The 27,128-nt window shown below is 49.1% G+C and overlaps 1 protein-coding gene across 4 annotated transcripts in view; it reads right to left on the bottom strand.

Moving 5' to 3' along the window:
• Positions 1 to 27,128, bottom strand: part of AGO2 (argonaute RISC catalytic component 2) — a 472,903-nt gene that overhangs the window by 404,395 nt on the left and 41,380 nt on the right. For all 4 annotated transcript variants that reach the window (XM_078686698.1, XM_078686701.1, XM_078686697.1 and 1 more), the window contains exon 2: positions 257 to 449. In XM_078686698.1, the coding sequence (XP_078542824.1) occupies positions 257 to 449 (193 nt within the window). The remainder of the gene's footprint in view (positions 1 to 256; positions 450 to 27,128) is intronic.

Below are 27,128 nucleotides of genomic sequence, written 5' to 3'. Positions count from 1 at the left end.
AACCATCCAAAATTAAAGTTTCATTTTCCATCTAACAGAAAAGGAAACCATAGTTCATAGATGCAGTTGTCAGGATGTGTTGACTTAGGACTGTGTGAAAACAGCAGCTCCACTTCGTTAACAGATAGTAAATAAGCAAAAAAATATTCTGTGACACTCGGAGCAACAGTACAAGGACAAGTGCACTGTTTTGGTAAATGAAAATAAATATGCGATTATAACACGATGGCTGTGAGCATCACATCAATAGCCTTACCTGTTAACTCTTCTAGGGCATTTCTCTGGCTTGATATCTATTTCATAATGGTAGATATCAATTTTTGGGATTTCCATTTCAAAGAAGTTTGCTTGAAGCTTGATTGTCCTCCCTGAAGTACCAAAGTCTGGTCGAGGAGGAGGTTTGAAAGTATATCCCTGTGGTGGTGGGGGAGGTGCGGGTGGGGCAAGCCCTGTAAGAAAAAAGAAAAGCATTTTAGTCTGTGGGAAAACGTACCAGAGTCTGATTTTTACAGTTTAGGAGAGGAATAAAGGTTCACTCAGCTTCTACCTACTAGGAACATTTTATCCTTTCTCAGACCATTGACGCTAGCTAGTATCAGTAGCAGCAGAAATTCAAAGACCGTTCGCACTAAAATACCAAGTGTATTACTCTACCTGTGCCCCTTTACATCACTAAGATTTCTATTATTCCTTTCGACTCTGCAATTGCCTAAAATCTGATCCTCACGCTTTTATCAATTTCGCAAATTTCTAATTAGACATAAAATGATCTAAGGCCCAAAATGTCCACAATCTCAACTTAATCAGCCACAATAAGAGAAACTGTCTCCCCTTGGTGTTTGTTTTGCTTTCTTGTTTATTAATAAAGCTTACCTTTTGACTGCACATATTGAAGAAATTGAAATCAAAGATATGAGCAAAGACAAAAAAGGCATAGGCTGTCTGTTGCAGTCATATTGTGGCTTACCAAGAACAAAGCGGAGTTAAGAGCCCGCCCATTGCTCATCGTTGATTGCCTTTCCTTATCGTTAATTTGACTGCTTCTTATTCATATCCAATCTTGTGTTTGTCGCTCCCCTAGAGCATTGCCTCTTTACAATCTGACTGGTTGGCATTGATGCTTACACTGCTTGCTATTTAAGCACTACTTTTTTTTTATTTTGTGTGAAGCACTCCATTAGGAGTAGATGTTTTTGTCATCTCCCTCATGATTATTTCTAGCGCTGCACTCCGTGTTACTCTCTTGCCTGCCCTCCTCCATCGAGCGTGCCTGTGTACTTCTCCCCAATGCCTTCCCTACCGCACCCTCCATATTGCTTTCCCCAAACCAGTGTTGCTTTCACATCCTTACCAACCCTCCCCTCCGTAGCTTTCAAGTCCCCTCCCATACAGCTTCTGCATTCCACTCCACCCTCTCCAGTGTTCCTTTCCTCATTTTGTACTGGCCAGGACATTAAGATACTGGTAACATCAGCATAAAATTGGCCACGTAGCAACTCTCACTGCCACAGAATGTACAGAAAAGGTGTTATTCCTGAATCCCTTCCCAACATTCCTGCTTTGGCAAAAGGCAAGTTTCTTTTTATTTTCTTTAACTGTGCAGCACATTATGAGACAAACTGTGGAGATATAACACAAGGAAACAAATATCTTCCCAAAATAGACAAATTTCATATAAACTTCAGATTCAAAGAAATATGCATATATCACTTTCAAACTAGCCCTTTTTGTGTTGTAGGTTTGATTTCTCAGCACTCCGCTTCAAACAGTGCTCTGTCATCCAGGTCGCTATTTCTGAGAGGCAGTTGACTAGGTTATCTCTGGTGTCCTCGTATTTTCCTTCAAAGGCAACTAGTAGCTGTGTATCGTCCTCATAGGAGCAGATGTTGAAGCCCCATCTCCGGACGATCTTCGCGAATGAGGAGACAGACATTAAAGAGAGTTGGGCTTAGAAAGGCTCCCTGCGGGACACCATAATCAATGTTTTTAGAGTAGGAAGAAAAAAGGCTCATTTGAATTTGTTGTGTTCTACTGCGGAGGAAGGAGTTGAACTATTGAAGGGCTTTCGAGTGTAGTCCCTTTTCATGCAGGATTTTCAGCAGAAGACCATGGGATACAGTATTGAAAGCTGTCGACAAGTCAAAGAGGATCAGAGTGGCAGCTTTGCCCTGGTCCACCAAGGATCGGATGATATCCGATACTGCAAGTAGGGTGGCTTCTGTACTGTTCGAGGCTCGGAAGCCAGTTTGGGATGTATCCAAAAGATCATTGAGTTCTAGAAAGTTAACCAATTGTTTGTTGACCAGTTTCTACAACACTTTTGACAAGTATGGCAGTTGGGAAATTGGTTGGTAGTTTACTGGGTTATGGATATCCGTGCCAGATTTCTTTAGTAGCGGAAATATAATAGTTTCCTTCCATAAGTCGAGGAATACTGCAGTATCAAGAGAGTTATTAAAAATCTGTGTGACAAATGGGTTTAGGACTGATGCAAGTTGAGAAAATATGAAGTGGGGACATGGGTCAAGCGGGGTCCTGGTTTTACCTCTGTCATGGCTTTTGCAACCTGCTCTTTGGTGAAAGGGGCTAAGGTGCTTAAGTGGACCTGTGCTTCAGTGTGTGGAGCTAAAGTTTCCCAATCTAGTTTGTCGGAGATGGCCTGGGTTTTGAAAGAGAAGTAGAGTTTATTAGTGAAGAAATTGTTATTTGTCTTGCAGTTGTCACTTAAAGGGGTCATAGTGTGTAACACACAGGTAGGTTTGCATAGTCCTTTCACAATTCTATATAACTCCTTAGGCGAGTTATGATTGTCATGTATTAGTTTTGCATAGTGTTGTGTTTTAACGCTTTTAACCCCTTCCATGCTCATGACGAGCTGAGCTCGTCATGCAGTACACGGCTTGTGTGCTCATGACGAGCTGAGCTCGTCATGAACAATGGGATTTCAAGAAGTTCAGCACCATGGATGAATTGCTGTAGCACTGATAGTATTAAGAGCATTATGATAGATCTTCTGCTCCCCTTTGAAGAGCAGTCTATCGTTAGCTTCTTTAGTCAGTCTCCATTTAGGTTCTAATACTTTGTATTTCTTTTTAATTTGTCTCAATTCAAGAGAATACCATTTCTCCGATGGTGTTTTTCTGTTAGGTATGCTTTCTATCTTGGGAGCGCACTCATCCACTGCAAGAGTGATTTCGGAGTGTAATAATTCAACCTCTGCCTGGGCAGAGAGTGTCCTAGCAGTATTTAGGTTATTTGAGAAGAAGTGGGAGGCGGACGAGTTAGGGGTAAATGATTCATACCCTTCTTTTCGCAAATGGGGCTGTAAGCAAGCCAGTTGGCTTGAGTGGCAGGTTGCAAGAAAAGGCAATCAGAGTGGTCAGTCCAGGGCAGGGGTGTAATCTTGGGAGACATTGATGGATTCGATATTGGAGAACAGCAGGTCAAGTGTGTGCCCTGTAATGTGAGTTGGTCCTATAATCCATTGTTTTAACTGCAGTATCTGCATGTCATTTTCCAAATGTTTAGCCGCAGAGTCACTGGAGTTTTCAAAATGAACATTGAAGTCGCCTATAACTAGAAAATTGCTGTGTTTTAGGCCGGATGGGAATAGGTGAGACAGTAATTTAGTATTAATCAGGCTTGTATCCTAGGGGGTTGTAAATGACTGCTCTCCCTAATAGTGTGTGGTTGCGAATGGACATTTGAAATGTCAGAATCTCATGTTCGCCTATGGAAGCCACCGACTAAGGAAGTGACGCAGCCTTTGAATAAAATAGCTATTCCCCCTCCCTTCCGTCTGTCCCCTTCTACCTCGTTTTTATACGTTTATAGCCTGCTGGTAGGGCGGTTCAATATCTGAGGATTTATTATCATCCATACAAGTTTAAGTAATGAAGGCTAGATCGGGTTTTGAGTCATTTAAAGTGTCCCAGATCTCAAGGCAGTGTTTGGGCATAGACCTAGAATTAGAATAGATGCAATTTAGCTGAGATTCAGCCGGTTTAACACCTTGGCTGCTTGAGATGTTTCTCTGCTGTGCTGGGCCATAATAGAAATAGATGTGGTCATGACGAGCTCAGCTCGCCATGAGCACACAAGAGGTGTACCTCATGAGCACCGAAGGGGTTAAAAACATTCCTAGCTTGCTGATCTAGTAATGCTTGACTAACCCATTTACAATGAAAGCATAAAAAAGGGCCCTCCGTATTCTCTGGGGAGGCTTTCACGCATGGTACATCGTAATACTGCAGGGGTTTGGCCAGCAGCAGCTCCCAAGAGTATTGGTGGCGGTTACTTGGCGCTGGTGTAAAAGGGGCAGGGTTCCTGGCCCCTGGTCACGTTCAGGTGCAGACGGGCTTGCCTTTGGCACTACAGCGCCACACGCCGGTTATGTAGTCGCCCATTACCAAGAAGCTAGAGAGCTGTCCCTCCTCCTGCGCTGCTTCCGGTGACTTCCTGTTGCGCAATACCTCACTCACAGTATGGCGGCTTCTTACCCTCCCAATTTCTCCCCAGTGCAAGTAAGTGTAGCAAGCTTTCTAGCTTTGCTAACTTTTAAAAATACGGATTCAGGACAATTCAGTAAAACTTCAGATTCAGATTCAATAAAACAGTTAAGCAGTTCTATTTTACAAATTCTAAGCATGATGCTCAATTTTAAAGTGCAATAGTGCAGAATCAAATTAGGATCAGGAATCGGCAGATTTACGTTCTATGGCCACAGCCCCGTTTATGTAGTCACCATTACCAAGAAGTTAGAGCGCTGCCCCTCCTACTGCGCTGCTTCCGGTGACTTCCTGTTGCGCAATACCTTACTCGCAGTATGGCAGCTTCCCACCCTTCCGATTTCTCTCCAGTGCAAGTAAGTGCAGCAAGCTTCTAGTTTTTCTAACTTTTAAAAATACGGATTTAGGACAATTCAGGGAAACTTCAGATTCCAATTCAATAAAACAGTTAAGCAGTTCTATTCTAAAATTTCTAAGCGTGAGGCTCAATTTTAAAGTGCAATAGTGTAACTCCTGGTGGCTCGCCTCGCTGGGAGATGCACCAACACCCACCGACCACGCACGCAACCTGGGGCTCATCTTAGACTCATCACTGTCAATGGCCCAGCAAGTCAACGCCGTCTCCTCCTCCTGCTTCAATACCCTCTGCGTGTTTCGCAAGATCTTCAGATGGATCCCCACCGTAACCAGAAGGACGGTCACCCAGGCCCTCGTCACCAGCAGGCTGGACTACGGCAACGCCCTCTATGCAGGAACCACGGCCAAACTTCAGAAGAGACTCCCAACGCATACAGAACGCCCCCGCATGCCTCTTCCTACACATCCCGAGACACAGCCACATCACCGCCCACCTAAGAGACCTACGCTGGCTCCCCGTCAACAAGAGGATCATCTTCAGGCTCCTCACTCACGCTTACAAAGCACTCCATGATGCCGGACCAGCACACCTCAACAAATGACTCACCTTCTACACTCCCAACCGCCAGCTTTGCTCCACTGACCTCGCCACCATTCCACGCATCCACCTAACAACCATCGGCGACAGAGCCTTCTTCCACCTCGCCACCAAGACGTGGTACACCCTCCCCATCCACCTGCGACAGACCCTGGACCTGCTGACTTTCAGGCGACTTCTCAAGACCTAGCTGAGCAAGCAGTAGCAGCTCCCCCCCCCCAGCGCCTTAAGTCCCTCACGGGTGAGTAGTCCACTCTACAAATGGCTGATTGATTGATTGAATAGTGCAGAATAAAATTAGGATCCAGAATCGGCAGCCAAATCCACTCTTTTCTCCGTTCTGCGGACTTGTACCATTGCCGTCTGTCCATGTCTCCCCTTCTCAGATCTACTTACTTTCTCCATGTTTCTTCTCACTTGTGGTTTCTGCCACAGTATACTTCTATCTTTTCCTGTGTGCCCTGTCACTTACCCTTCCTGTCACCATCTAACAGAAAGTTCTGAATCAAGCTCATTCATTTTTCGCATCTCTTTCCTACTACTCAACTAGACAGTTCTTATTCTTCCTGCCTGTTCGGGCACTTTCTCCATTTCCGACAAATCCTTCCTCTGTTGCTTTCGCTTATTCCATTCCCAGTCTCCCATTTACTCTCTAGCTCATGCAAAGTATCCAATTGTGAAAGGTATTCAATTCTACACAGAATATTTTACAGGCCACATTATTGTAAAATTAACAAATGTTTTGAAAAGTTGTTCATTTATGTTTACCTTAACTCCAATAATATGCAAAATGTGAGGGCCTGGGAGGTGTTAGTGGTCCGTCAGATACAGTCCCTGCCTGAATGTGAAACCGTAACATGTGCCATCCGAGAGATGAACTTGGTTTGATACTCCTAATTTATATAGTGTGATTTATGGTGTGATAAGCCCTACAGGAAAGCAACAAATAAATTCTTTCAGCGGTAAGAAACCTCACCCACCAAGGTGGCATGCCTCAACATAGGAATCTTTCCCAGGATAGGCAGGCGGCGCAATGCCTAGTGAGACCTTCAAAGGGGGCTCTATTGGCAGGATCTTTTCATTGTCTGTGTTAAGTGCTTGTGTGTGTCTGTGATAATAATGGGTATAGTGTCTGATGGATTGGAGGATTAGAATGGTCTATATCCCCCCATAGGAATTTAGACCTTAATGTGAACTGGGATTATGTGGCAAGATTAAAAACACAGGGGGGGGGGGGGCGTGGCCAGCAGCATGGAGGAGTAGGGCGTGCGTCGGCTCGGCTCCCGGTGCATTGCAGTGATCCGCCAAATATCCTAGCCAAATTATCCTACCCAACACGAAATATACGGGGAAAGTCATCCGACGTTCCTGCTGCTGAAGATCTGTGCCGCTCGGGCACCCACGGATGGTATTTGGCGGAGAGGAGATCACGCTCCGGAGCGGGGTTGCTTCCCCCAAGATGGCGACCGGGCTCGTACTGGCAGACTGAGTCTGACCGTCCTCCGACTCGGGGGAGTACTGTGGTCGGAGCATCGCCACCAGCGAGATCGGGAGACTCCCCAGCCTAGCGAAGAGGAGCTCCGACGCCCTGCACCCGCTCCCTTCGCTTCATCCCCGGTGAGTGGCCGCCGGAAGGGGGAAGACGAGCAGTGCCGGCAGCGGAGGAGAGAGGCGCCTGGCGGGGCTGGTTGTCAGGGGAGGAGTCCGCCGCGTAGACACGAGGAGCTCCGGGGGACTCACTGCGGGAAAACCCCTACTTACTGCCAGATTGGAGGGCCGCCGAGAGCCGGTGCGGCCGAGGGGACAAGGAGGAGGAAAGCCCCTCCCGCATCGGGTGCCGAGAGCCTTTCCTATCTCACGCCGGGCCTGGGGAGACAACACCGTCACCAAAGACGAGGGCTGGCCGGTATCGAGAACTGCACTAGGGGAAGCACTGCAGGCGAGTGAGTGTTCCTGCGCGCCCCCCCCACACCCTCACACCCACGAGTACAACCCGGGTCTGGGTCCACGCTGAGGGCATACTGTGACCCTGAAAATCGAGTGGGGCACGGCGAGGGGGAGTGCCCATACTCCATACAGTGCTCCGGCCGCAACCTCCGCCCCATTGCCGGAGGGCCCGAATCCCCAGATCCCCGTCATATGAGGGACTGCCCGCAGCTTTTCACCCCAGAGGAGACCATCTGATCCCCGGCTACTGGACTGCCTGTGTGGGTGTGACGGACCCTGGCAGTCATTGCGAGAGAGGAGGCCTCAGTCTTTCTGAATTGCGCAGACACGCTGCTGCCTTGCAGTTGGGAGTGGGCCCCACGAGATTTTTAGCCCGCTACCAGAGACCCCTGTCCAAGACCAAGCCTAGACATGGGGAAAAGAGATCCCCCGCCAAGGCCGGCCAGACAGGAAACTATGGATAGTTATGCTACGACGCGGTCACAGAGGGAGCCCCCTCCTGCGACACTCGACACTCGCATGGACACGGCCATCATCATGGAAGCAATCCTGGACTCCAGGGTGGATATTCAGAGCTCCAGGACGGCACTTGAGACAGACGAAAATAGGCGAAGTGGGTTCGGAGGTCCTTCTACTACGCCAAGACTTCCGGAATTTGACGGAGAGGGTGACTACCACTGAGAACAGGATTGGCGAGGCGGAAGATTCACTTACAGTTCTCCGGAAGGATATGGCCGAGCTGCAAGCATCCCACAGACCACTGCTGTGGAGAGTAGATGATGCCGAAAACAGGGCGAGGCGCAACAACCTCTGCTTCGTGGGCTTTAGAGAAGGAATTGAACACTCTGACGTAGCAGCTTTCCTCCGTGACTGGCTAACTTCGACTTTTCCACAGGCCCATTTTTCGAACTGTTTTATAATAGAGAGGGCGCACAGGGCTCTGCTTATGAAACCGCCGGAGGGGGCTCGGCCACGTCCGATTATCGCCCGCTTCCTTAACTTTGCGGACAGAGATCTCATTCTGAGGGCAGCGAGAAAAAAGGGGGAGCTCAGACTGGACAATACCACTATCATGATATTCCCGGATTATAGCCAGGATGTGCAGAAACAAAGACGCTCCTATGACTCAGTCAAGGCAAAACTACATGACCTCCATATATCCTAAATGCTGCTCTTTCCGGCTAAACTAAAGGTGTTGTTTAAAGGCAGATCACTCTTCTTCAATCGCCCTGAAGAGGCCTGGCAATGGCTGGAGGAACGTCCGCTGCTCCGAGAAGCTGAGGAGGAGGGCCGCAGGATCCGTTCTGAAATGGCGGCGCCCAACTTCCGGAACAGCCCGACGACAACACAGAGATCTCACATCCCGAGAATGCAACGTCACTCACTCTCGTCGACAAACCAGAGGCTACCTGTGGCCCGCAGGGGCGACAGTGACCGGAATGCGTCCTCGAGTGGGAATACGGCCCCGGGATCCAGAGTCAGCAGTCTGGCCCATCCTAGCATCGAAGGGAAGGAGGACACTGAAATTGAGCATATATCAGACTTAGAAGATTCAATGGACGGATCACTACATCCGCTGGTGGCCGCGATCCGTGAGATGGAACAAGGAGCAACGGGAGGTGCAGATGACCATGGCATGGACACGCAAGATTCCCATTCATGACGAACTATGGCACTGATATCCGGGGTGGCAGTGCACCGTTGCCGAGGACACGCAAGTTGCACCTACTACCCTCTACTTATACACTGAAGTTATTGTTACTTGTTTGCTGGGTTATCACCCCTAGGGGCCCTTAGGGCTCGGGTTCCCCTGCACTGTCGTTAAGTGGACAGTCAAGCCGGGGATAACTGCGGCTGAAGCCCTGGTGTTAGGTTAACTGGGAGGGTGAGAGGGTGGGCGATAGACCTCTACTGCCTGGAAGTCCTGTGCTTTGCTAGTTGTGAGTATGGGATGGACGGGAGGAGAAGGTGGGGTTGGGGTGGGGGGGTTCTGGTACGTTCACACTGTTGGTTGGGGAAGTTGTTGGGAAAGGGGGAGGGGGGGACAGTTGCTTGTATACAGTCATGCGTTTGATTGCACCACTCTACGCCCATGCCTTGGGAATCACTCACACTACTGCACTGATACCTCAGAATGGCAAGTACACTAGGGACACACTCTACCGACCACCGTAACCTTAGCATCATGTCTTGGAATGTGAACGGCCTAGGCAGCAAGATAATAAGAGGGCTGGTCAACGCTTATTTCAAAAGAGTAGGACCAGATGTCATTTTTTTACAAGAAACACACCTGAAGGGATCTCATTGCTCCTTCTTAGCCAGAGGGCGCTATAGAGTATTGGCCCACGCGGGCTACACTACGGATTCCAGGGGGGTGGCCATAATCTTAAAGAACTCCTCACCATTCTGCATTACTCGCACTTAGGATGATCCACAGGGGACCTGTATAGGGGTTCAGGGAACATGGCGCAGACGCAAGTACACGCTCATATCAGTATATGCACCTCCCAAACTCCAGGCTAACGCACTTAAAACACTAGCCAACATACTCCTAGAATCGGCAGACACCATCCAACTGGTGGGCGGTGACTTCAACGATGTCATGGATAGGGCGAAAGACCGTTCTGGGTTGCCACCTCCCACAAATACTCAGACCCCACTGGCCCAGCTGATTCACACTATTGGCCTTACTGACATTTGGAGATGGTTACACCCGGACCAACAGGCATACTCCTTCTACTCAGCCTCACACAAGGTATTTTCCCGGCTAGATTACATCTTCATGTCCAGGCAGGACTTGACCCCAGGCACTACTGCAGATTACAAGGCGAGAGGAATCTCGGACCACTCGCCGCTATTGGTACAAGTGGGACCGAACCGACGGCAGGCTGGGGCCGCTTGGCGGCTCGACGCCTGGAACCTTAAAAACCCCGCCGTTTTAAAGGGAATCCGGGCTGATGTACGTGTCTATCTGGCCGACAACGATGGGTCAGTGGACTCGGGAGTCACCCTCTGGGAAGCCTTAAAACCCGTCATGAGAGACAGGATAATGAGCAGACTAAGCGAGGAACGGGTGAAGCTCCAGGGCACGGTGGTAAGGGTGGAAGAGACTATACTAGGCCTAGAAAGGGAACACCTAGCTACGAATTGTTTTTCATAAAAATTGTTTTTCATAAAGTCCCCCACAGTATTGCGGAAACTCAGACGCACAGCGACATTATAGGGACCTAGTGACGGACGAGGCCAAGACTCAGAACCTGGCCACCCTCCATCGTCTATATGACGTGGGGGATAAATCAGGTAGGCTACTGGCGTGGCTCGGCAGAAAGGAACAGGCGGCACGCTGGATAGAGCGAGTTAGAACGGCAGACGACAAACTTGTTGACACCGATACCCTCATTGCTGACACCTTTGCTACCCACTATGAGAGCTTCTACACTTCCAGAGACCTGGGGTCCTGCGATGTTGCGCTTCGTTACATGACCCAGACTGAGGTGCCCACGCTAGACCCAGAGGCTATAAAGACATTGGAGGCCGATATCACAGTTGAAGATATCTCTTTGGCCGTTTCTAGACTGAGATCGGGGAAGACCCCGGGGCCCAATGGTTTCCCGGCAGAATTCTTCAAGTGCACAGTAGATATCCTTGCTCCGCACCTGAGAAATCTCTTCCTACGTGCATTTCAGGATGGCAAACTCCCCACTGATCTGTCCACGTCAATCATCGTCCCAATTTATAAGGAGGGTAAGCCACGAGAGGATTGTGCGTCATACAGGTCTATTTCCCTCCTGAACACAGAGGTGAAACTCCTTGCGACAGTTCTGGCAATGCGACTGCGATCTGTGATACCTGACCTGATACATCTCGACCAGACTGGCTTCCTACCTGACAGGGCCACTAAATTCAACCTTCGACGCACACACAATTGGCTGCAAGAGGTAAAAGACAGAGAATCCCCACATTGGTTTCTCTCCCTCGATGCGGAGAAGGCTTTTGATGCGGTCCATTGGCCATTTTTGGAAGGGGTGCTGGAAAAATTTGGGTTTGGCCCTAACTTTAGAAATTGGGTTCGACTTCTCTACACCGCACCACGAGCCAGAGTACGGGCGAATGGTAGCCTGTCTCGGGAATTCCAGATCCAGAGGGGTATCAGTCAGGGTTGCCCCCTGTCGCCTCTCTTATTCACACTCACCATCGAAATCCTGGCCTCCCGGATTCGACAAAACCCCGTAATTAGTGGATTTAAACTATCGGACTCGGATTTGGCCCAGGAGAAGTTGTCCCTTTATGCAGATGACGTACTGCTGTACATCACTAAACCTGTCACAACCATCCCAGAACTTTTTCTGGAACTGGAAACGTATGGTCAACACTCTGGGTACACAATAAACTGGAGTAAATCCATTCTTTATGACCCGGGGGGGGCTGCCACAGGTCACCACTGCCACGGCAATTAATTACTACTTCTGAAGGCTTCCAATACTTAGGAATTTATATCACCCTGGATAAGACGCTTTCGCTACGGAAAAACATAGAAAGGGTCTTGTTAAACACTGCTGCAGACATGGAAAGATGGAAAAGTTTGCCACTCACGCTCTTAGGCCGCGCGGCCATGTATAAAATGATTGTCCTCCCCAAGTATTTATACGCCCTACAAAACGAGTATTATCCCCTCCCGGCGACACTACTGCGTAAACTCCACTCGGACCTCCGGTCCTTTCTCTGGTTAGGGAAACACCCTAGGATAGCGCTGACCACACTGCAAAGACATCAATACAGTGGCGGAATCTCACTACCAAATCTAGAGGCATATTATTGGGCAGAACACTTGATCCCAATAAATGAATGGCTACACACTCCGGCAGATCATCCCACGTACGTGTTGGAACGACATACACTGTCCACCCACAATATCTATCACTATCTATACGGGGGCCCTGCTAGTCGTTCGCTTCTTCCGGCAACCCTGATAACGCTGCACGCCTGGACTGCTGCCATGAAGCGAACGGGATGGGCTAAGACTCCCACTCGACAAGACACCACTATGGCATTGTGTGTGGCTACATGAAATACACAAACTGAGGGGTTTCAAAAGGTGGGACGACATCGGCATCTCTACTGTCGGAGATGTAATAGCCAATGGAGACTTGAAATCCTTCCAGGCCCTGAGAGCTGACTTTGGACTCCAACACACACAGTTTTTTAAATATACCCAGTTCCGCCATGCCTGGAAGACACAAAATGTACGCCTGTTAGAACTATCAGAATATGCACCATTAGAGGGGAGACTCTTACAGGAACGAATCCAGGGAAAAGATGTCTCACTCACCTACAAAACATTAACAAACAACATGTTGGGAGACCTAGCGAAGCTTAGAAGTACTTGGGGGAGTGAGGTAGGGGTCTTTGAGGACTTAGATTGGGAAATGGTGTTAATGCACCCCAGAGAAGTGGCGATAAAATCCAGGCTCCGCCTCATTCAATACAATGTACTGCACAGAACATATTATGACAGGGTTCGTCTCTATAGGATGGGGAAAACGGAGGATGACAGATGTCTTATATGTCGCAAGATGGGTGGTGATTTTTATCATGTCTTTTGGTCATGTGAGGTGATTCAAACTTATTGGACACACATTTCCTTGGAATTGCAAGAAATACTGGAGATACCAATTCCACAGGAGCCCAAGCTAGCTTTACTGGGAATGTCTAACGACGTGGATCTGACACGCCCCCTCACGATCTTTTTGGTTCTAGCCTTGGTAGTGGCTAAAAGGGACATAGCGAGACGCTGGGGATCTCCGGTTCCCCCAGACGTGCAAGACTGGAGGACCGGGTTAGATATGTACATGCAGCTGGAAGGGTGACCTACAAGTCTAGAGGATGCCCCAAGAAGTTCCGAAGGATTTGGCCCAAGTGGAGACAGTATCATGGACTAGATGGAGGGTTGGGAGATGGCTGAATCTCTTTCTACCTTATTAGATATGATGGTGCTGCTGGAGGGGCGGGGAGATACACTTGAGAACAATTTACTTTGCGATTAACCTTCTTATTCAACCTTGTGAGTTACTTCATGCCAACTGCTCACCATTGCGGGGGAGGAGGGTCAGGGAATAGAGGGGTGAACGTTACTAAATGCATGACTGTACTGTTGAGCTTTACTCAAAATGCAAATAAAAATGTTTTTTAAAAAAAAACACAGGGGACCACTTGTACCAGAGGTGTTGTGTGGTCCTTTTTTAGGGCCTACATGTATGACGCTCTATTGCCTCATATGGTCAAGCGGCGTTTCTTCTGAACCTTAAGGTTGAACCCTACTATATATGATCAGTGCCTCAACTTATACTGATTTTGTGTTTCTGATACAGGCAGTACTGTGTGTATTTTAACCTTGAGCAATATGGCCTGCACTCTCAGGTCCACCAGTAGTTTATTGGGGAGACCGGAAACTTGGCGAGACTGAACGCGTACTAGCCTGAACAAGATGCTGAAATGTATCAGGAGTAGAAAACCATCACAAGCCCTTGATGACTTCTAAATTTCTGAGAAGCACGTCTCAGAGGAGCAACATTTCCCATGAGCCAACAGATCACAAGTTTGGTCAACGTGGTTTTCTTCTGCATTTATGCTTTAAATCAACAAATTACCTTCTAAGATCAGTTATTTCTAACATTAAGGATTCAAGTCTCTGCAAAGGCTATTTTTTCTTTATATTACTTATACGTGAAATCTGTCCCTTTAGTCTTTGCGATTTTGGTACTGTTGCTTTAAAATAGTTTGACCGTTTGACCGTTTTAAAATAAAATTTTACTTGCATCATCCTTAAATATGTGTCAACATTTTAAGAAAAAGATATGGAATTGCATTATTGTTTTATTCATGTCGACAATAGATAACTCAAATCCAATGATCTCTGGGTGCTTAGAACAGTTGTTACTCTGTCAAACCTTAATAATTTGTATAGACTTAAATTGGCTTGGCAATGACTATTCATTAATTTGGCTATGTACACTGGCAGTGAATATTAGTTATTGTGCTCAAATACACTGGGGCCTGAAGGTAAAAAAAAAGCTCAGAACCACAATAGCACTTGTTTTCTCCTTGGGGAGAAAACCTTGGTCACCTTGCCTAAAAAAATCTGAGTTTCCATTCATATTGTAATCTTTTAGACTGATAGCTCCATTGTATAAGTACCTCTCTTTCTTTGATGTGGATGACAGGACAGTGGTCTTCAAGAATATGACTCCAGGAGTTGCTCCTTCTTGATGCTGAAGTTCAAATTAATCAATAGTCAGCGTACCGAAAATATGCAATGCATTACATGTTATGTTAAAAATACTTATAAAGCGCGCGTACACCATACGGTTTCATGGTGCAGGGGTCCAGGGAGTTCTGCCGCTAAATGATTCATCAATATACCTGGCGAAAGAGCCAGGTCTTTAAAAGTTTCCTAAATTGAGGAAGGGATGTCATCGATCTGATATCCCGAGGAGGAGAATTCTAAAATGGAGTGTCCAGGACCGCAAATCTTTGTCCCCCCCAGTTTCTTGCGTTTAAAGGACGGCATATCTAGGAAATTAAGATGGGAAGACCTAACAGCCATTGTGGGGGTATATCTCTGGACCCGAGCAGATACAAACACTAGGCAGTTGCCATGAAGCGCTTTAAAAATGGTGCATCCCAGCCTGAATGCAGTGTGTTTGACTACCGGGAGCCAGTGTAACTTTTTCATAAGAGGGGTGACACAGTGCCATCTAGGCTGGTGATGGATTATTCTAGCAGCCTGATTTTGCACCAGTTGCAATCTTCTAGATTGATGTGCCGGTATACCAAGATTAATCTAGCAGTCTGATGTTGCACTAGTTGCAGTCTTTTAGATTGATATGTCGGTATACCAGAGTAGAGTGAATTAGTGTAGTCAATATGAGAAATGACTAAGACAAAAACTACTTGGGTCAAGGCTTCAGTAGTGAAGAATCTGCTGATCTTTCGGAGCTGAAAGAAGCAGGTAGAGACCACCATCCCAATCTGGGATTTCATAGACAGATCACTGTCAATTGTAACGCCAAGGCTTTTAGTTGATCTAGATTGAAGGGGGGATTTCCCAACTCAGTCGGCCAGAAGTTCGAATTCAAGGGTTTGAGGGCCCACAAATTAGGACCAATTCTGTTTTGTCTGGATTTAATTTCAGGTGGTTACTGTTCAACCAGCTGCTTATATGTGGCATGGTAGATTGAAAGTTAGTGACGGAGGCAGCCAACTTGTCAATGTCAAAGATCAATTGAACATTGTCAGCATAGTTGAAGGTGCATACCTTCCATTCGCCTAAGGATTGAATAAGAGAATACAAGTACAAATTAAAAAGGTACAGCGACAGAGGAGCCCTGTGGCATCCCACATGTTCATTTGACTTTGGGGGTAGAGAATTGGGCGAGGCGTACAGCTGGGGAGCAAGCCTCTAGAAAAGGCGTAAGCCACTTAAGGGCCAGGCCCTGTATCCCTGCCTTATTGACACGGTTCACCAAAAGTTTGTCGACTTTGTTGAATGCTGCAGAGAAATCGAGAAGTACCAGAGCCTGTGTGGTGCCCTTGTCTGCCCCTTTCCTTAGTTCATCTAGAACCGTCAAAATAACATCCTCTGTAGAATGTGAAGGTCGCAAGCCTGCCTGATGGGGGTCAAAAAAGTGGGACTGTTCAATAAAGTAGCAGAGGCAGTTGCAATGTGAGCTTCCAGGACATTGGCTAAGAAGAGAAGTAAGGAAATGAGGCTATAGTTCGTAAGTGCTAGAGGATCTGCCCCTGCTTTCTTCAAGATAGTAACGACTTCTGCTTATTTAAATGCTTTGGGAACTGCCCCCTACATAAGGGAGTTGTTCAATAGTGAGAGAGGAGGGTCGGGACATGTGAGGAAAGCTTCCCTTAAGAAGTGCGGGGCAGCAGTCCGTCGGAGAGCCAGATCCGACCTTCATTAGTACGTTCGAGAAGACATCTCTGCTGATGGAAGATGTTGATGCCATCTTCCAATTCTAATTCATGGTCGCCTAAAATGCTTCAGCATGTGTGTAGTTTGCTAAATGCACCCAAGAGGGGTCTCTTGTGAATATAGAGCTGCAAAACTTTAGTTACAAGTAAACTTTTCCTTTTGCAGTGTCAACTTCATTTTGCATGGTCAACTTCGCCTAGATTCACCTGCTAAACAGCAATTGCCAACTCTATGTCAGTATGTGTGGCGCCCAAGTTCTAGCACTTTACCCAGAAGAATAGCCAATAGAAGGTAAGAATGGCACTTTCTACTTCAAAGAAGGTATTTTTACTGAGCAATTTTGGTCCAGCTAACAAATGCATAAAGCATTGTAAAACATTTTTGATAGTTTGAAAGAGATCAGGCATCATAAAATTGCCATTAATAGAAAGATCATATAGTTGCTCTCCTAGCCTTACTATGAATGTCAGCACATGTCTGAAAGTGGTTAAAATATTCAAACAGACAAACATTCAGCCAGCCAGGATCCAAATGGCATACCTTGCTTTGCAGCATTGTGAAGAGCTGTGCATGTATACTCATCTAGGTGTGCTCACAAGTGTAATGTGGGGCAGTGACCATTTTCTGACCACTGAAGAGGGTAATGAGATTGTTAGGAAAACACAAATATATGCTGTACCAAATAGGCCATTGGGAAATGTTTTAACCTACTTACACAGGTGCTTAGAGATATCATTTAAACAAGTTTTGTGTTTGTTAATATAACTTCTGTGGGAGAAACTATTTTGCCTGAAACATTCTTAAAAATCTAGCTATTATTGTTGGAAGTCTCCCAACTCTTTGTTGCATGTCTCTGCAATGTCACTGACATCCCCTGGGCGATGCTAGGCAACTAGGTGAACTCTTTCATTGCTCGTCCAAAGGCAAATTGCAGTAGAGGATTTAACTCTATCACATTTTTGCTGGTTCAGATACAACACAGTGTATCATTGTCCAACAAGCTCTGAACCAAATTAGATGTATACAAGAGTAAAATGCCTTACACCTCACTTAGGTTCTGGTACTGGGCAAGCATCTGAACATCTGGTCTAATGCTTGGTGGCCAGATAACCATGGTCCCTTACCATCCCCCAAGCCCATGGGTAAGGACCTGGCCATCTGTTTCGATGAGAAGCTCTCGTTCGATGCCCAGATCAATATCCTTTCAGGAAAGTGTTTTGGGATTTTGAGAACCCCCCCCAAAAAATCCTTTACTTTCTCCCAGAATCGGCTAAAAAAACATTAGTCCAGGTGCTGGTTAAATTCTGATTGGACTACTGTAATATTCTGTACTTGGGGGTCTCTCAATCGCAATAATAATAATATAATATAATAAAAATAATATTTGAATAGGCTCCAACGAGTGGAGCACTGCTCGGGCTCCTGTGGCGAGCCTCTATCAGTTCTGCATTGAAGAAACAGCATTGGCTGCCAGTAAAATAGAAAGTTACCTTTAAGGTTCTCTGTTATTGTTAAAAGCACTTTACTGCCAAGGCCCTGCCTATCTGCAGCATATGGTTACTCTCTGTGCTCCAAGCAGAACTTTGAAATCATCTGCAGCCACACTGGCTTTCGTTTAGTTTCCAGAGCCAGGAAAGCTAGAGTTGATAGTTGCGCCTTCAGTTACTTGGCTCCCAAAATTTGGAATTCACTACCTATAGAAGTCCGGCTGGCTCGATCAATTGATATTCAGAAAAAAACTGGAAACATGGCTTTTTGGTTCCAATTAGGCTCCTTCTGTTGTGTTCAATTCTTTTCTGTACTAAGCTTCCTAGCACTGGGACACTTCATGTGAAGTAACCACGCACTTTATAAATTATTAATATTACAAGTTACTTTATTAGTCCCTGCTCTCCACAGATGATCTGCTACTCGATTGTGGAATGTGTCCATTATTCTCTGACCATCAGAATACCTATGTGTTCCCCTACTCTGCATGAGAGTTGCCTCTCATGGGGATGGGAGACTGGATCTTTGAAAGTTCAACCGACTGATATATTTGTAGGTCTAGCAGAAGGAACCATGTCAAACACCAAATCCTTCCAAAGCTTGGGACGAGCTCTGAAGAGATCTCTTAGGAAACCTTGCATGAGGTACAAGATACACGTATGAAACCACCCTTTCCAACGATTTCATCACCTCTCTGTCAAATACCGCTGTTTTGAAAAAAGGACCTACATTCCGAAAGGTCACCTGTGTGAGAAAGTGCCATCTTTCTTGCCTTGGTATGCCCCCACTTTTTGGTGAACTGCTGATGTGCTTTGACTGCGTGTGCCCTGGGCTCCTGCCAACCAGGTGCCCAGGGCTTGTGTTCCTTCCCTAAAGCTGTGTTGAAAAAAAAAAAAAAAATTGGCATCTCTGGCCACCTATCAGCCCCTAGTAAATGGTACCCTAGGCACCCAGGGCATGGTGACCAGAGAAGACCCCTAAGGGCTGCAGCACTTATTGTGCCACCCTTAGGGGCCCTGTACCCTGACACCCACACACTACCTGGGCTCGCTTCCTGCATTCTACCACTGTTTTGTCCTAAGTGTCTTTTGTCTCGCGTTCCAAATTGTATTTTGTATTTTGTTCCCCCTATTGCCTGTTTGCCTGTTACAGTTTGTTGCCTCCGTCTCATCCCTCCCCGCTCCCCGCCACCGCCGCTAACCCCGCCCCTTTCTTCATTCTGTACCCTCCCCGCTCCCGCCTCCCAGCTGCTCCGCCCCCCCCTCGCACTTGGCCATATATGGCGACCGTGCGACGCAGGTGAGTGTGTCCTAGTTGGGACACCCCCCGCGCCGCACGGCCACCAGCTGCTGCGAGTGCCTACCTGCCTACCTGCCTCTCTGCTCTGACTGCCGCCGCGTGACCACGCCCCCTGCTTCGAGCGGCGTGGTCTGGGCTCGCTTCCTGCATTCTACCACTGTTTTGTCCTAAGTGTCTTTTGTCTCGTGTTCCAAATTGTATTTTGTATTTTGTTCCCCCTATTGCCTGTTTGCCTGTTACAGTTTGTTGCCTCCGTCTCATCCCTCCCCGCTCCCCGCTTCCCGCCACCGCCGCTAACCCCGCCCCTTTCTTCATTCTGTACCCTCCCCGCTCCCGCCTCCCAGCTGCTCCGCCCCCCCCTCGCACTTCGCCATATATGGCGACCGTGCGAACGCGCAGCGTTGACGCGCAGCGGGCGCGCCGATTGTGCGCCGAAGGCGCGCCAAAGGTAAGCCCGTCTGCGCCCGTCCGCGCCTGGACCGCGCCCAGTGCCAGGACCCCTGGCCCCCACCGACGGAAGACGACCCGACGAACCTACAACGCCGCCGAACTCATCGCACTCAACACCGGCGGCATCCCGGGATGTCACCGAGCCACCCCGAAGCACACCCACGGACCCTTCAGCTGCCACGCCTGCAAGTTCTCCTGCATCCGGACCTACCCTGCACCCGCCAAGCCGAACACCAGCAGCAACCACCTCAAGTGCATCCTGCTCAACACCCGCTCCGTCCACAGGCACGCCATCGAACTCTGGAACCTCCTCGACACCACAGCCCCTGACGTTGCCTTCCTCACGGAGACCTGGATGAACGCCTCTTCAGCACCCGACATCGCCATCGCCATCCCAGAGGGATACAAGATCACCAGGAGGGACCGCTCCGCCAACCAGATGGGAGGAGGCATCGCCGTCATCCACAAGGACACCATCCGCATCACGACCCACACCGACGACACCCTGACAACCGCCGAACACCTGCACTTCCAGATCCACACCGACCCGAAGACCACTCTCAGAGGCACCCTGATCTACCGACCCCCGGGACCACGCACACATTTCAGCGAGGACATCGCCGACTTCATCAGCCCGCACGCCCTCCCCTCCGCTGACTACATCCTCCTGGGGGACCTCAACTTCCACCTGGAGAACAACAGCGACCGCAACACCACCACCCTGCTCGACAACCTCGCCAACCTCGGACTCAAGCAACTGGTGTCCACCCCCACCCACCTCGCCGGACACACACTCGACGCCATCTTCTCATCCAGCAAAGACATCGCCTTCAGCCACGCCACAGGACTCCACTGGACGGACCACAGCTGCGTCCACTTCACCTTTAAAAGAACGACGACCCACCACCACCAGCCAAAGGTTGCCCGAAGAAGCTGGAACAAAATCACAGCCGACCAGCTCGCCGCTTCCCTGAGCCAGCACCCTCCTGCCAGCTCAGCGAACCCCAGCCAGGCCGCCGACAACCTCACGAAGTGGATCAGCAACTGCGCGGACGAACTCGCCCCACTGAGGACCCCGCCCAGCAGACCCGGCAGCAAGAAGGCCCCATGGTTCACCGACGAACTCAAGAGCTCCAAGAAGAACTGCCGAGCCCTCGAGAAAATCTGGAGAAGGGAACCAACACCGGACAACTTGACCACCCTCAAGCATGCCACCCGGAAGCACCACCAACTGATCCGCGCCGCCAAGAAAACTGCATTCAAAAACCGGCTGGACAACAACGCACACAACTGCAAGGAACTCTTCAACATCGTGAAAGAGCTCTCCAACCCCAACGCCGGAAACAACGACATCACCCCATCGCAAGACCTCTGCAACTCCCTCGCCTGCTACTTCCACAACAAGATCGCGGACATACACAACAGCTTCAGCATCCAACCGACGCACGCCACGACCACAGCAACGCCGCCCACCACCACCCTCCGCGCCTGGACTCAGATCAGCACCGAAGACACCGTCCGCATGATGAACTCCGTCCACTCCGGATCCCCGACCGACCCCTGCCCTCACCACGTCTTCAACAAGGCCGACGCTGTCATCGCACCCCACCTGCGGGACATTATCAACACCTCCTTCGACACCGCCACCTTCCCCGAGAGCTGGAAGCACGCCGAACTCAGCGCTCTACTCAAGAAACCTACAGCGGACCCCACCGAACTCAAGAATTACCGCCCCATCTCGCTCCTCCCGTTCCCAGCCAAAGTCATCGAGAAGACCGTCAACAAACAGCTGGCCGCCTTCCTCGAGACGAACGGATCCCTCGACCCCTCACAGTCTGGCTTCCGAGCCAACCACAGCACCGAGACCGCCCTCATCGCCGCCACCGACGACATCCGAGCCCTGATGGACAACGGAGAAACAGCGGCCCTCATCCTCCTAGACCTCTCCGCAGCATTCGACACTGTCTGCCACCGCACCCTAGTGCAGCGCCTCAGCAACGTCGGAATCCAGGAGAAGGCACTGGAATGGATCATCTCCTTCCTCGACGGAAGAACACAGAGAGTCCGCCTACCACCGTACAAGTCAGAGGCCACCGAAGTCATCTGCGGCGTCCCTCAAGGATCCTCACTGAGCCCCACCCTCTTCAACGTCTACATGAGCCCCCTCGCGGCCATCGCACACCAACACAACCTCAACATAATCTCCTACGCCGACGACACCCAGCTGATCCTCTCCCTGACCAACGACCCCACCGCCGCCAGAGCCAACCTGCACGAAGGGATGAAAGATGTAGCCGAGTGGATGACGACCAGCCGCCTGAAACTGAACTCAGACAAGACGGAGGTCCTCATCCTGGGCTCCTCGCCCTCCGCCTGGGACGACTCCTGGTGGCCCCCCGCCCTGGGCACCGCACCCAAACCGACGGACCACGCACGCAACCTGGGCTTCATCCTGGACTCCTCCCTCTCCATGACCAGACAAGTCAACGCCGTCTCCTCGTCGTGCTTCAACATCCTGCGCATGCTACGGAAGATCTTCTGGTGGATCCCCACGGAGACCAGGAAGACCGTCACTCAGGCCCTCGTCACCAGCCGACTGGACTACGGCAACGCCCTCTACGCCGGAACCACCGCCAAACTCCAGAAGAGACTCCAGCGGATCCAGAACGCCTCAGCCAGACTCATCCTCGACATCCCACGAAACAGCCACATCTCCGGACACCTGAGAGACCTCCATTGGCTCCCCGTCAACAAAAGAATCACCTTCCGTCTCCTCACCCACGCACACAAAGCCCTACACGATCTAGGCCCGAGCTACCTCAACAACCAAATCAACTTCTACGCTCCCAAACGCCACCTCCGATCAGCCAGCCACGCCCTCGCCGCCGTCCCACGCATCCGAAGAGCGACAACAGGAGGAAGGTCCTTCTCCTACCTGGCCGCCAAGACCTGGAACTCCCTCCCGGCCGACCTGCGCTTGACCCAGGACCACCTCTCCTTCAGGAAGAAGCTCAAGACCTGGCTGTTCGAGCAGTAACGGCACGCCCCCCCTCCCAAGCGCCTTGAGACCCTACGGGTGAGTAGTGCGCTCTATAAATGTCTTTGATTGATTGATTGATTGATTACCTTTGCAGGCTGAGTGTCTAAGTACAGAACTAAACAGAGTCGACATGGCGCACACATCCCTGTGTGCCATGCTCACAACCCCACTGCTCTGGTATACATCAGTTACCCCTCTAGCTGGGTGCCCTATGCCAGTGGTGTGGGCACAGATGCATGAGCCCTGTGCCCCAACAGTACCCAGGGCCATTCCTGGGCCCTGTAAGTGCAGTGCTGCCATTTAGGATTATATGGTGCTGGGAGGTCATCATTACGAACTCCACAGCACCATGATGGCTTCACTGAAGACTGAGAAGTTTGGTATCAAACTGCTCAGCACATTAAACCAGCACTGATGCCAGTGTGAGGTTTAATGTAGAATGCATCAGAGGGAGTCTTAGAGATGCCCCCTGAAATCTAACCTACAATCCACGTCTTGACTGAGAGGCTGGCTAGGCTGCCACACAGCAGACATGTTGCTGGACCCCTGGGTGGAGAGCCCACGCTCTCCTGGACCTGCAACAATGCACATCCTGGGCGAGGTGCTAGGTCTCCTCCCCCAGGATGGGCAGGGGGAAGCTTCAAAGACCTGCCGCCTCTGTGAGCTTCTCCAGACCAATTGCTGTACCCAGCAACTGGCCCCCACCAGCTCTGACCCCCCCCACTCTGGCGGGAAGACTGGCGGGAAACCCTACGTCAGGAAGGGAGGTGTGCCAGCCTGTGCTAACCCCACCCTTCAGGGGGAGAGGCGAGGTGAAGCACGACCCAAGGCTCCGGCCATCTTGAAGATGGGGAGCCCTGCCTAATCACAGCTAGGTTCCTGCCCCCTCCCACTGGAGAGGAGCAGACTAGGGGGTGTACCCACCCCAGGACAGTATTTAGTGGCTCCCTGAACCTTCCTTCCTCAGATCCCGTTTTGAAAAACAAGAAGAACAAGAAGAAGGACGACCTGCCGCGCAGCTGCTAACAAGAGGACGACGACAACTGACTTGTTCCCAGCCCTTCCGGCTTGTTGATCCTTGAACCTGCTCCTGCTTAACCCTGGCGTCTCCGGCGGGCAGCAACCTCGAGAACCCCGGAGGACCTGCCTGCCTTGACCTCTTAGAGTCTGGCACTCCCATGAGCAGAGGCTCTGCTCCAACAGCAACACCCCTGGTGCCAGCCAGGAACCGCGAATCCAGCCCACTCTGCCCTCGCCGAGCCCAGCCCGTTCCAAAATGAACCAAGATCACAAGGACGTCCCCCCAGCGACTGGGACCCGAATTCCAGTGCCCAGCGACACTCATTTACGAACCAGACGACGCCTGCAGCCTCAGAGCCAGAGACCCCCCAACCGTGACCAGCAGAGGGTAATATTCCCGAAACCAAAAGACACCCCTGCACCCAGCTCCCTGCAGCCCTCTGTGCCTTCCTTTGGGGTACCTACCTCTTCTCCCAGATCCCTACTTACCTCTCGAAGTGGTGGTCGCACCTGAAGAATCACCGTCTCCGAGTCTGTAGCCTTTGTTCCCTTTTTACCTTTCCCATTGAACAACATTGGGCGCCTGACGGCCAAAAGCACCCTGCACCCAGCCGCCCGAGCGCCGCTGGAAGTGCAACTACTTCCCTACTCTACTTCCCCACTTGCCCTGAGTAAGTGACCAGGAGCTCAGCTCCCACAGCCACGTGGTCTGCTTGCTTGCAGCCACCAACCGAAGGCCCCCTACCCTCCATTGGATAACATTGGGCCTACCTACCTCAGCACCCGGCTGCCCCTGTGCCGCTGAGTATGTACCAACTATACCTACCATACCCTGGGGGACACCTGAGTCTATGCCCAGAACCTTAACTTCACCAGTCGAGTACTCACCTGGAAACCGATAACTTACTTTCCTGCTGTAGGATAACATTGACTGGTTTGACTCGAAAAATCTTCTAAGTGTGAAGTTTTGAAACTCTAAAATATTCCTATAAAATCAGCCGAATACCGAATTACTCACCTGTGATCAGGAGAGAAGCCAGACTGTACCTTGAAGCCCAGTACTGAACCGCAAAAGTAATCCTAACCGGGTTTACTAGTAACCCGTATTTCTTCATAGGAATCCATTGTCTGCTTTTCTATGAATCCATTGTCTGATTTTTTATGAAATTTCTTCAAAGTGTCTACTTTTGAAACCTTGAAATATTCCTTAAAAATCGTACCTACTACAGAAACGTAATTGCTTACCTGTCTTAAGTAGAGATCTCAGTGCTGGACCTAGGAGCCCAGTACTGGATTACAACAGTAACAAGAACGTACTTTACCTGTAACCTGAATTTTCTCCCATTGGGTAACATTGCTAGATTTTCACTGAAAAGTTTGTGTGAACTTTTAAAATACCGTTATATTCCTTAAAAATCATTGCAATAACCAAAACGTTTTTACTAAACTGTTTTCAGCTTAGACCCCAGGAATGAATCTAGGATCCAGTCCTGGAATTAAAAATGTTAATTACAAAGTAATCAGCTGCATTTTGTTGTAGAAAAACCCATTGAGCTCAATGTTAGATTGTGTTTGGAATTGGGTTGCCTACTGCAACCCCTGTACCTGTTGTGTTTCCAAAGTTATTTATTTTCTGCAAAGTAATTACTTGAGACCATCCATAATTGAGAAGAGTATATTTTTGATACCGGTTGGTTCTAAAAATAAAACAACTATATCTTTTGATATAAAAACAATTGGCCTGGAGTTCAGTCCTTGAGTGTGTGAAACCTTTTGCTGACTGAGTGTGTACAACAAATGCTTTACACTGTCTTCTGGTACTGCCTTACTGCTCGACCAAGCTACCACTTTTGAGAGTAAGGTCAGCCCTGACTTTAACCCAGAGTTCTTCAATTTGTGGGGGGCGCCCCCCTGGGGGGGGCCGCCACCATCTATGGGGGGGGGCGCACACTCCACTGCAATCTGACCTTCCTGCCCATGCTTTTGTATTGCTAACTCTCCCAGGAGGGGTTAATTCATAGCGCTGAAATGCTTCAGCTGCAGTGGGAGGCAGAATATCTGCTCTGCTAAAACCGAAACTGTTCCTTGCTCTTTCGATATCATAGCAGAGGAGACCCCTTGCTTCTCACTGCAGCTCTATGAATTAACCCCCTCCTGGGAGAGTTAGCCCTTCCCAGAGAGGAGACACAATTTCAGCAATGTTTTAAAGCATGGGCAAGGTGGGCTCTGGCCCAGGGCACCAGCCTTTCAAAGGAGAGGGGTGGGGGTGGGGGGGGGGGTGAGCGGGGCGATGGTGACTGAAGGGGCGATGGTGACTGAAAGACGGCTCCGTTCTACAGAGTCTTGCCCTCATGACCTTGACATTTTTTAAACAGTGTTGTAAATAGCGTTTTACCATCATTTTTAATGTGTAAGAGTATTTCATGGACATTTTGCAGACAAAATGTGTTTATGTGTCATGCAACATCCATATAAAAAGTTCATTTTAGATCAATACAGAACCTCACATATGAGAAATGGGAGGGTGTGACAGAGATTATTTACAGTAATGTTAGTGAACTGCTATTGTGTTACATACTGAAAACACACGTCACTATCTCTGAATATCCAATGTACACACATTTAGTATTTGACCAAAGAAGGCATGAAAGAGCTGAGACAATCATAAAATCAAAGCTGGTCAGAACTGGGGCCCCCAAAATACATTTGGCCCAGGGTCCCCAAAATCCTTAAAACGTCCCTGAAAGTTTCTCTTAAAATTACAAAGGCAGGCGCGCAAAATACCAAAGAGCCATGTGCTGTTTAAACAGCCTGCAAATTGCTTGACTTGATATTAAATAGTATGTATTCAGGGCCGGCTTTAGCGCTAGCGGCGCCTGGTGCAAGAATAATTTTTGGTGCCCCCACACCCCAGGACCTACCTCCTCAGATTCTCTCACTATCACCAGGCATATGTGCTATTCATAAGTTAATTCATAAGTTATTGCTAATCACAGCGCCTCCCCATGAGGTCAGCGCCGCATCCATAGGTCAGTGCCCAGTACGGCCGCACCTGTTGCACTGCCCTAACGCCAGCCCTGTATGTATTAATTTGAAATGTGACTTTTCTGCCTTTGTTCCCTTTTATTATCAGCCATGGATCATTCAGGCAGCTCTAGAAAACAATTAAAAGTTATTTCTATTTATATTTGCTGTTCCAAGTATGCACAGACAAGTGCTGAAAATACAGCTTTAGGTGACTGCTTATTTTTATACCATCTGTGACATCAAAAATAATGAGCTGGCAACCCTAATCATCCCTTGCTCACTTCGCCACTGGATTCAAGCAAGCCGGGCTGAAGACGGCTGAAATGCCAGAAACCGGTCCTCGGAAGCTTGTTTCCGGTCCAGGGAAGGCATGGCTTGGCAGTTCGGGCTGGACTGTTCCCATGAGACACA

This window comes from Lissotriton helveticus, chromosome 4_1 (genome assembly GCF_964261635.1).
Source record: "Lissotriton helveticus chromosome 4_1, aLisHel1.1, whole genome shotgun sequence".
Taxonomy (NCBI): domain Eukaryota; kingdom Metazoa; phylum Chordata; class Amphibia; order Caudata; family Salamandridae; genus Lissotriton; species Lissotriton helveticus.
The sequence above is the reverse complement of the archived record's forward strand: the minus strand, read 5'-3'. Positions and strand labels throughout refer to the sequence as shown.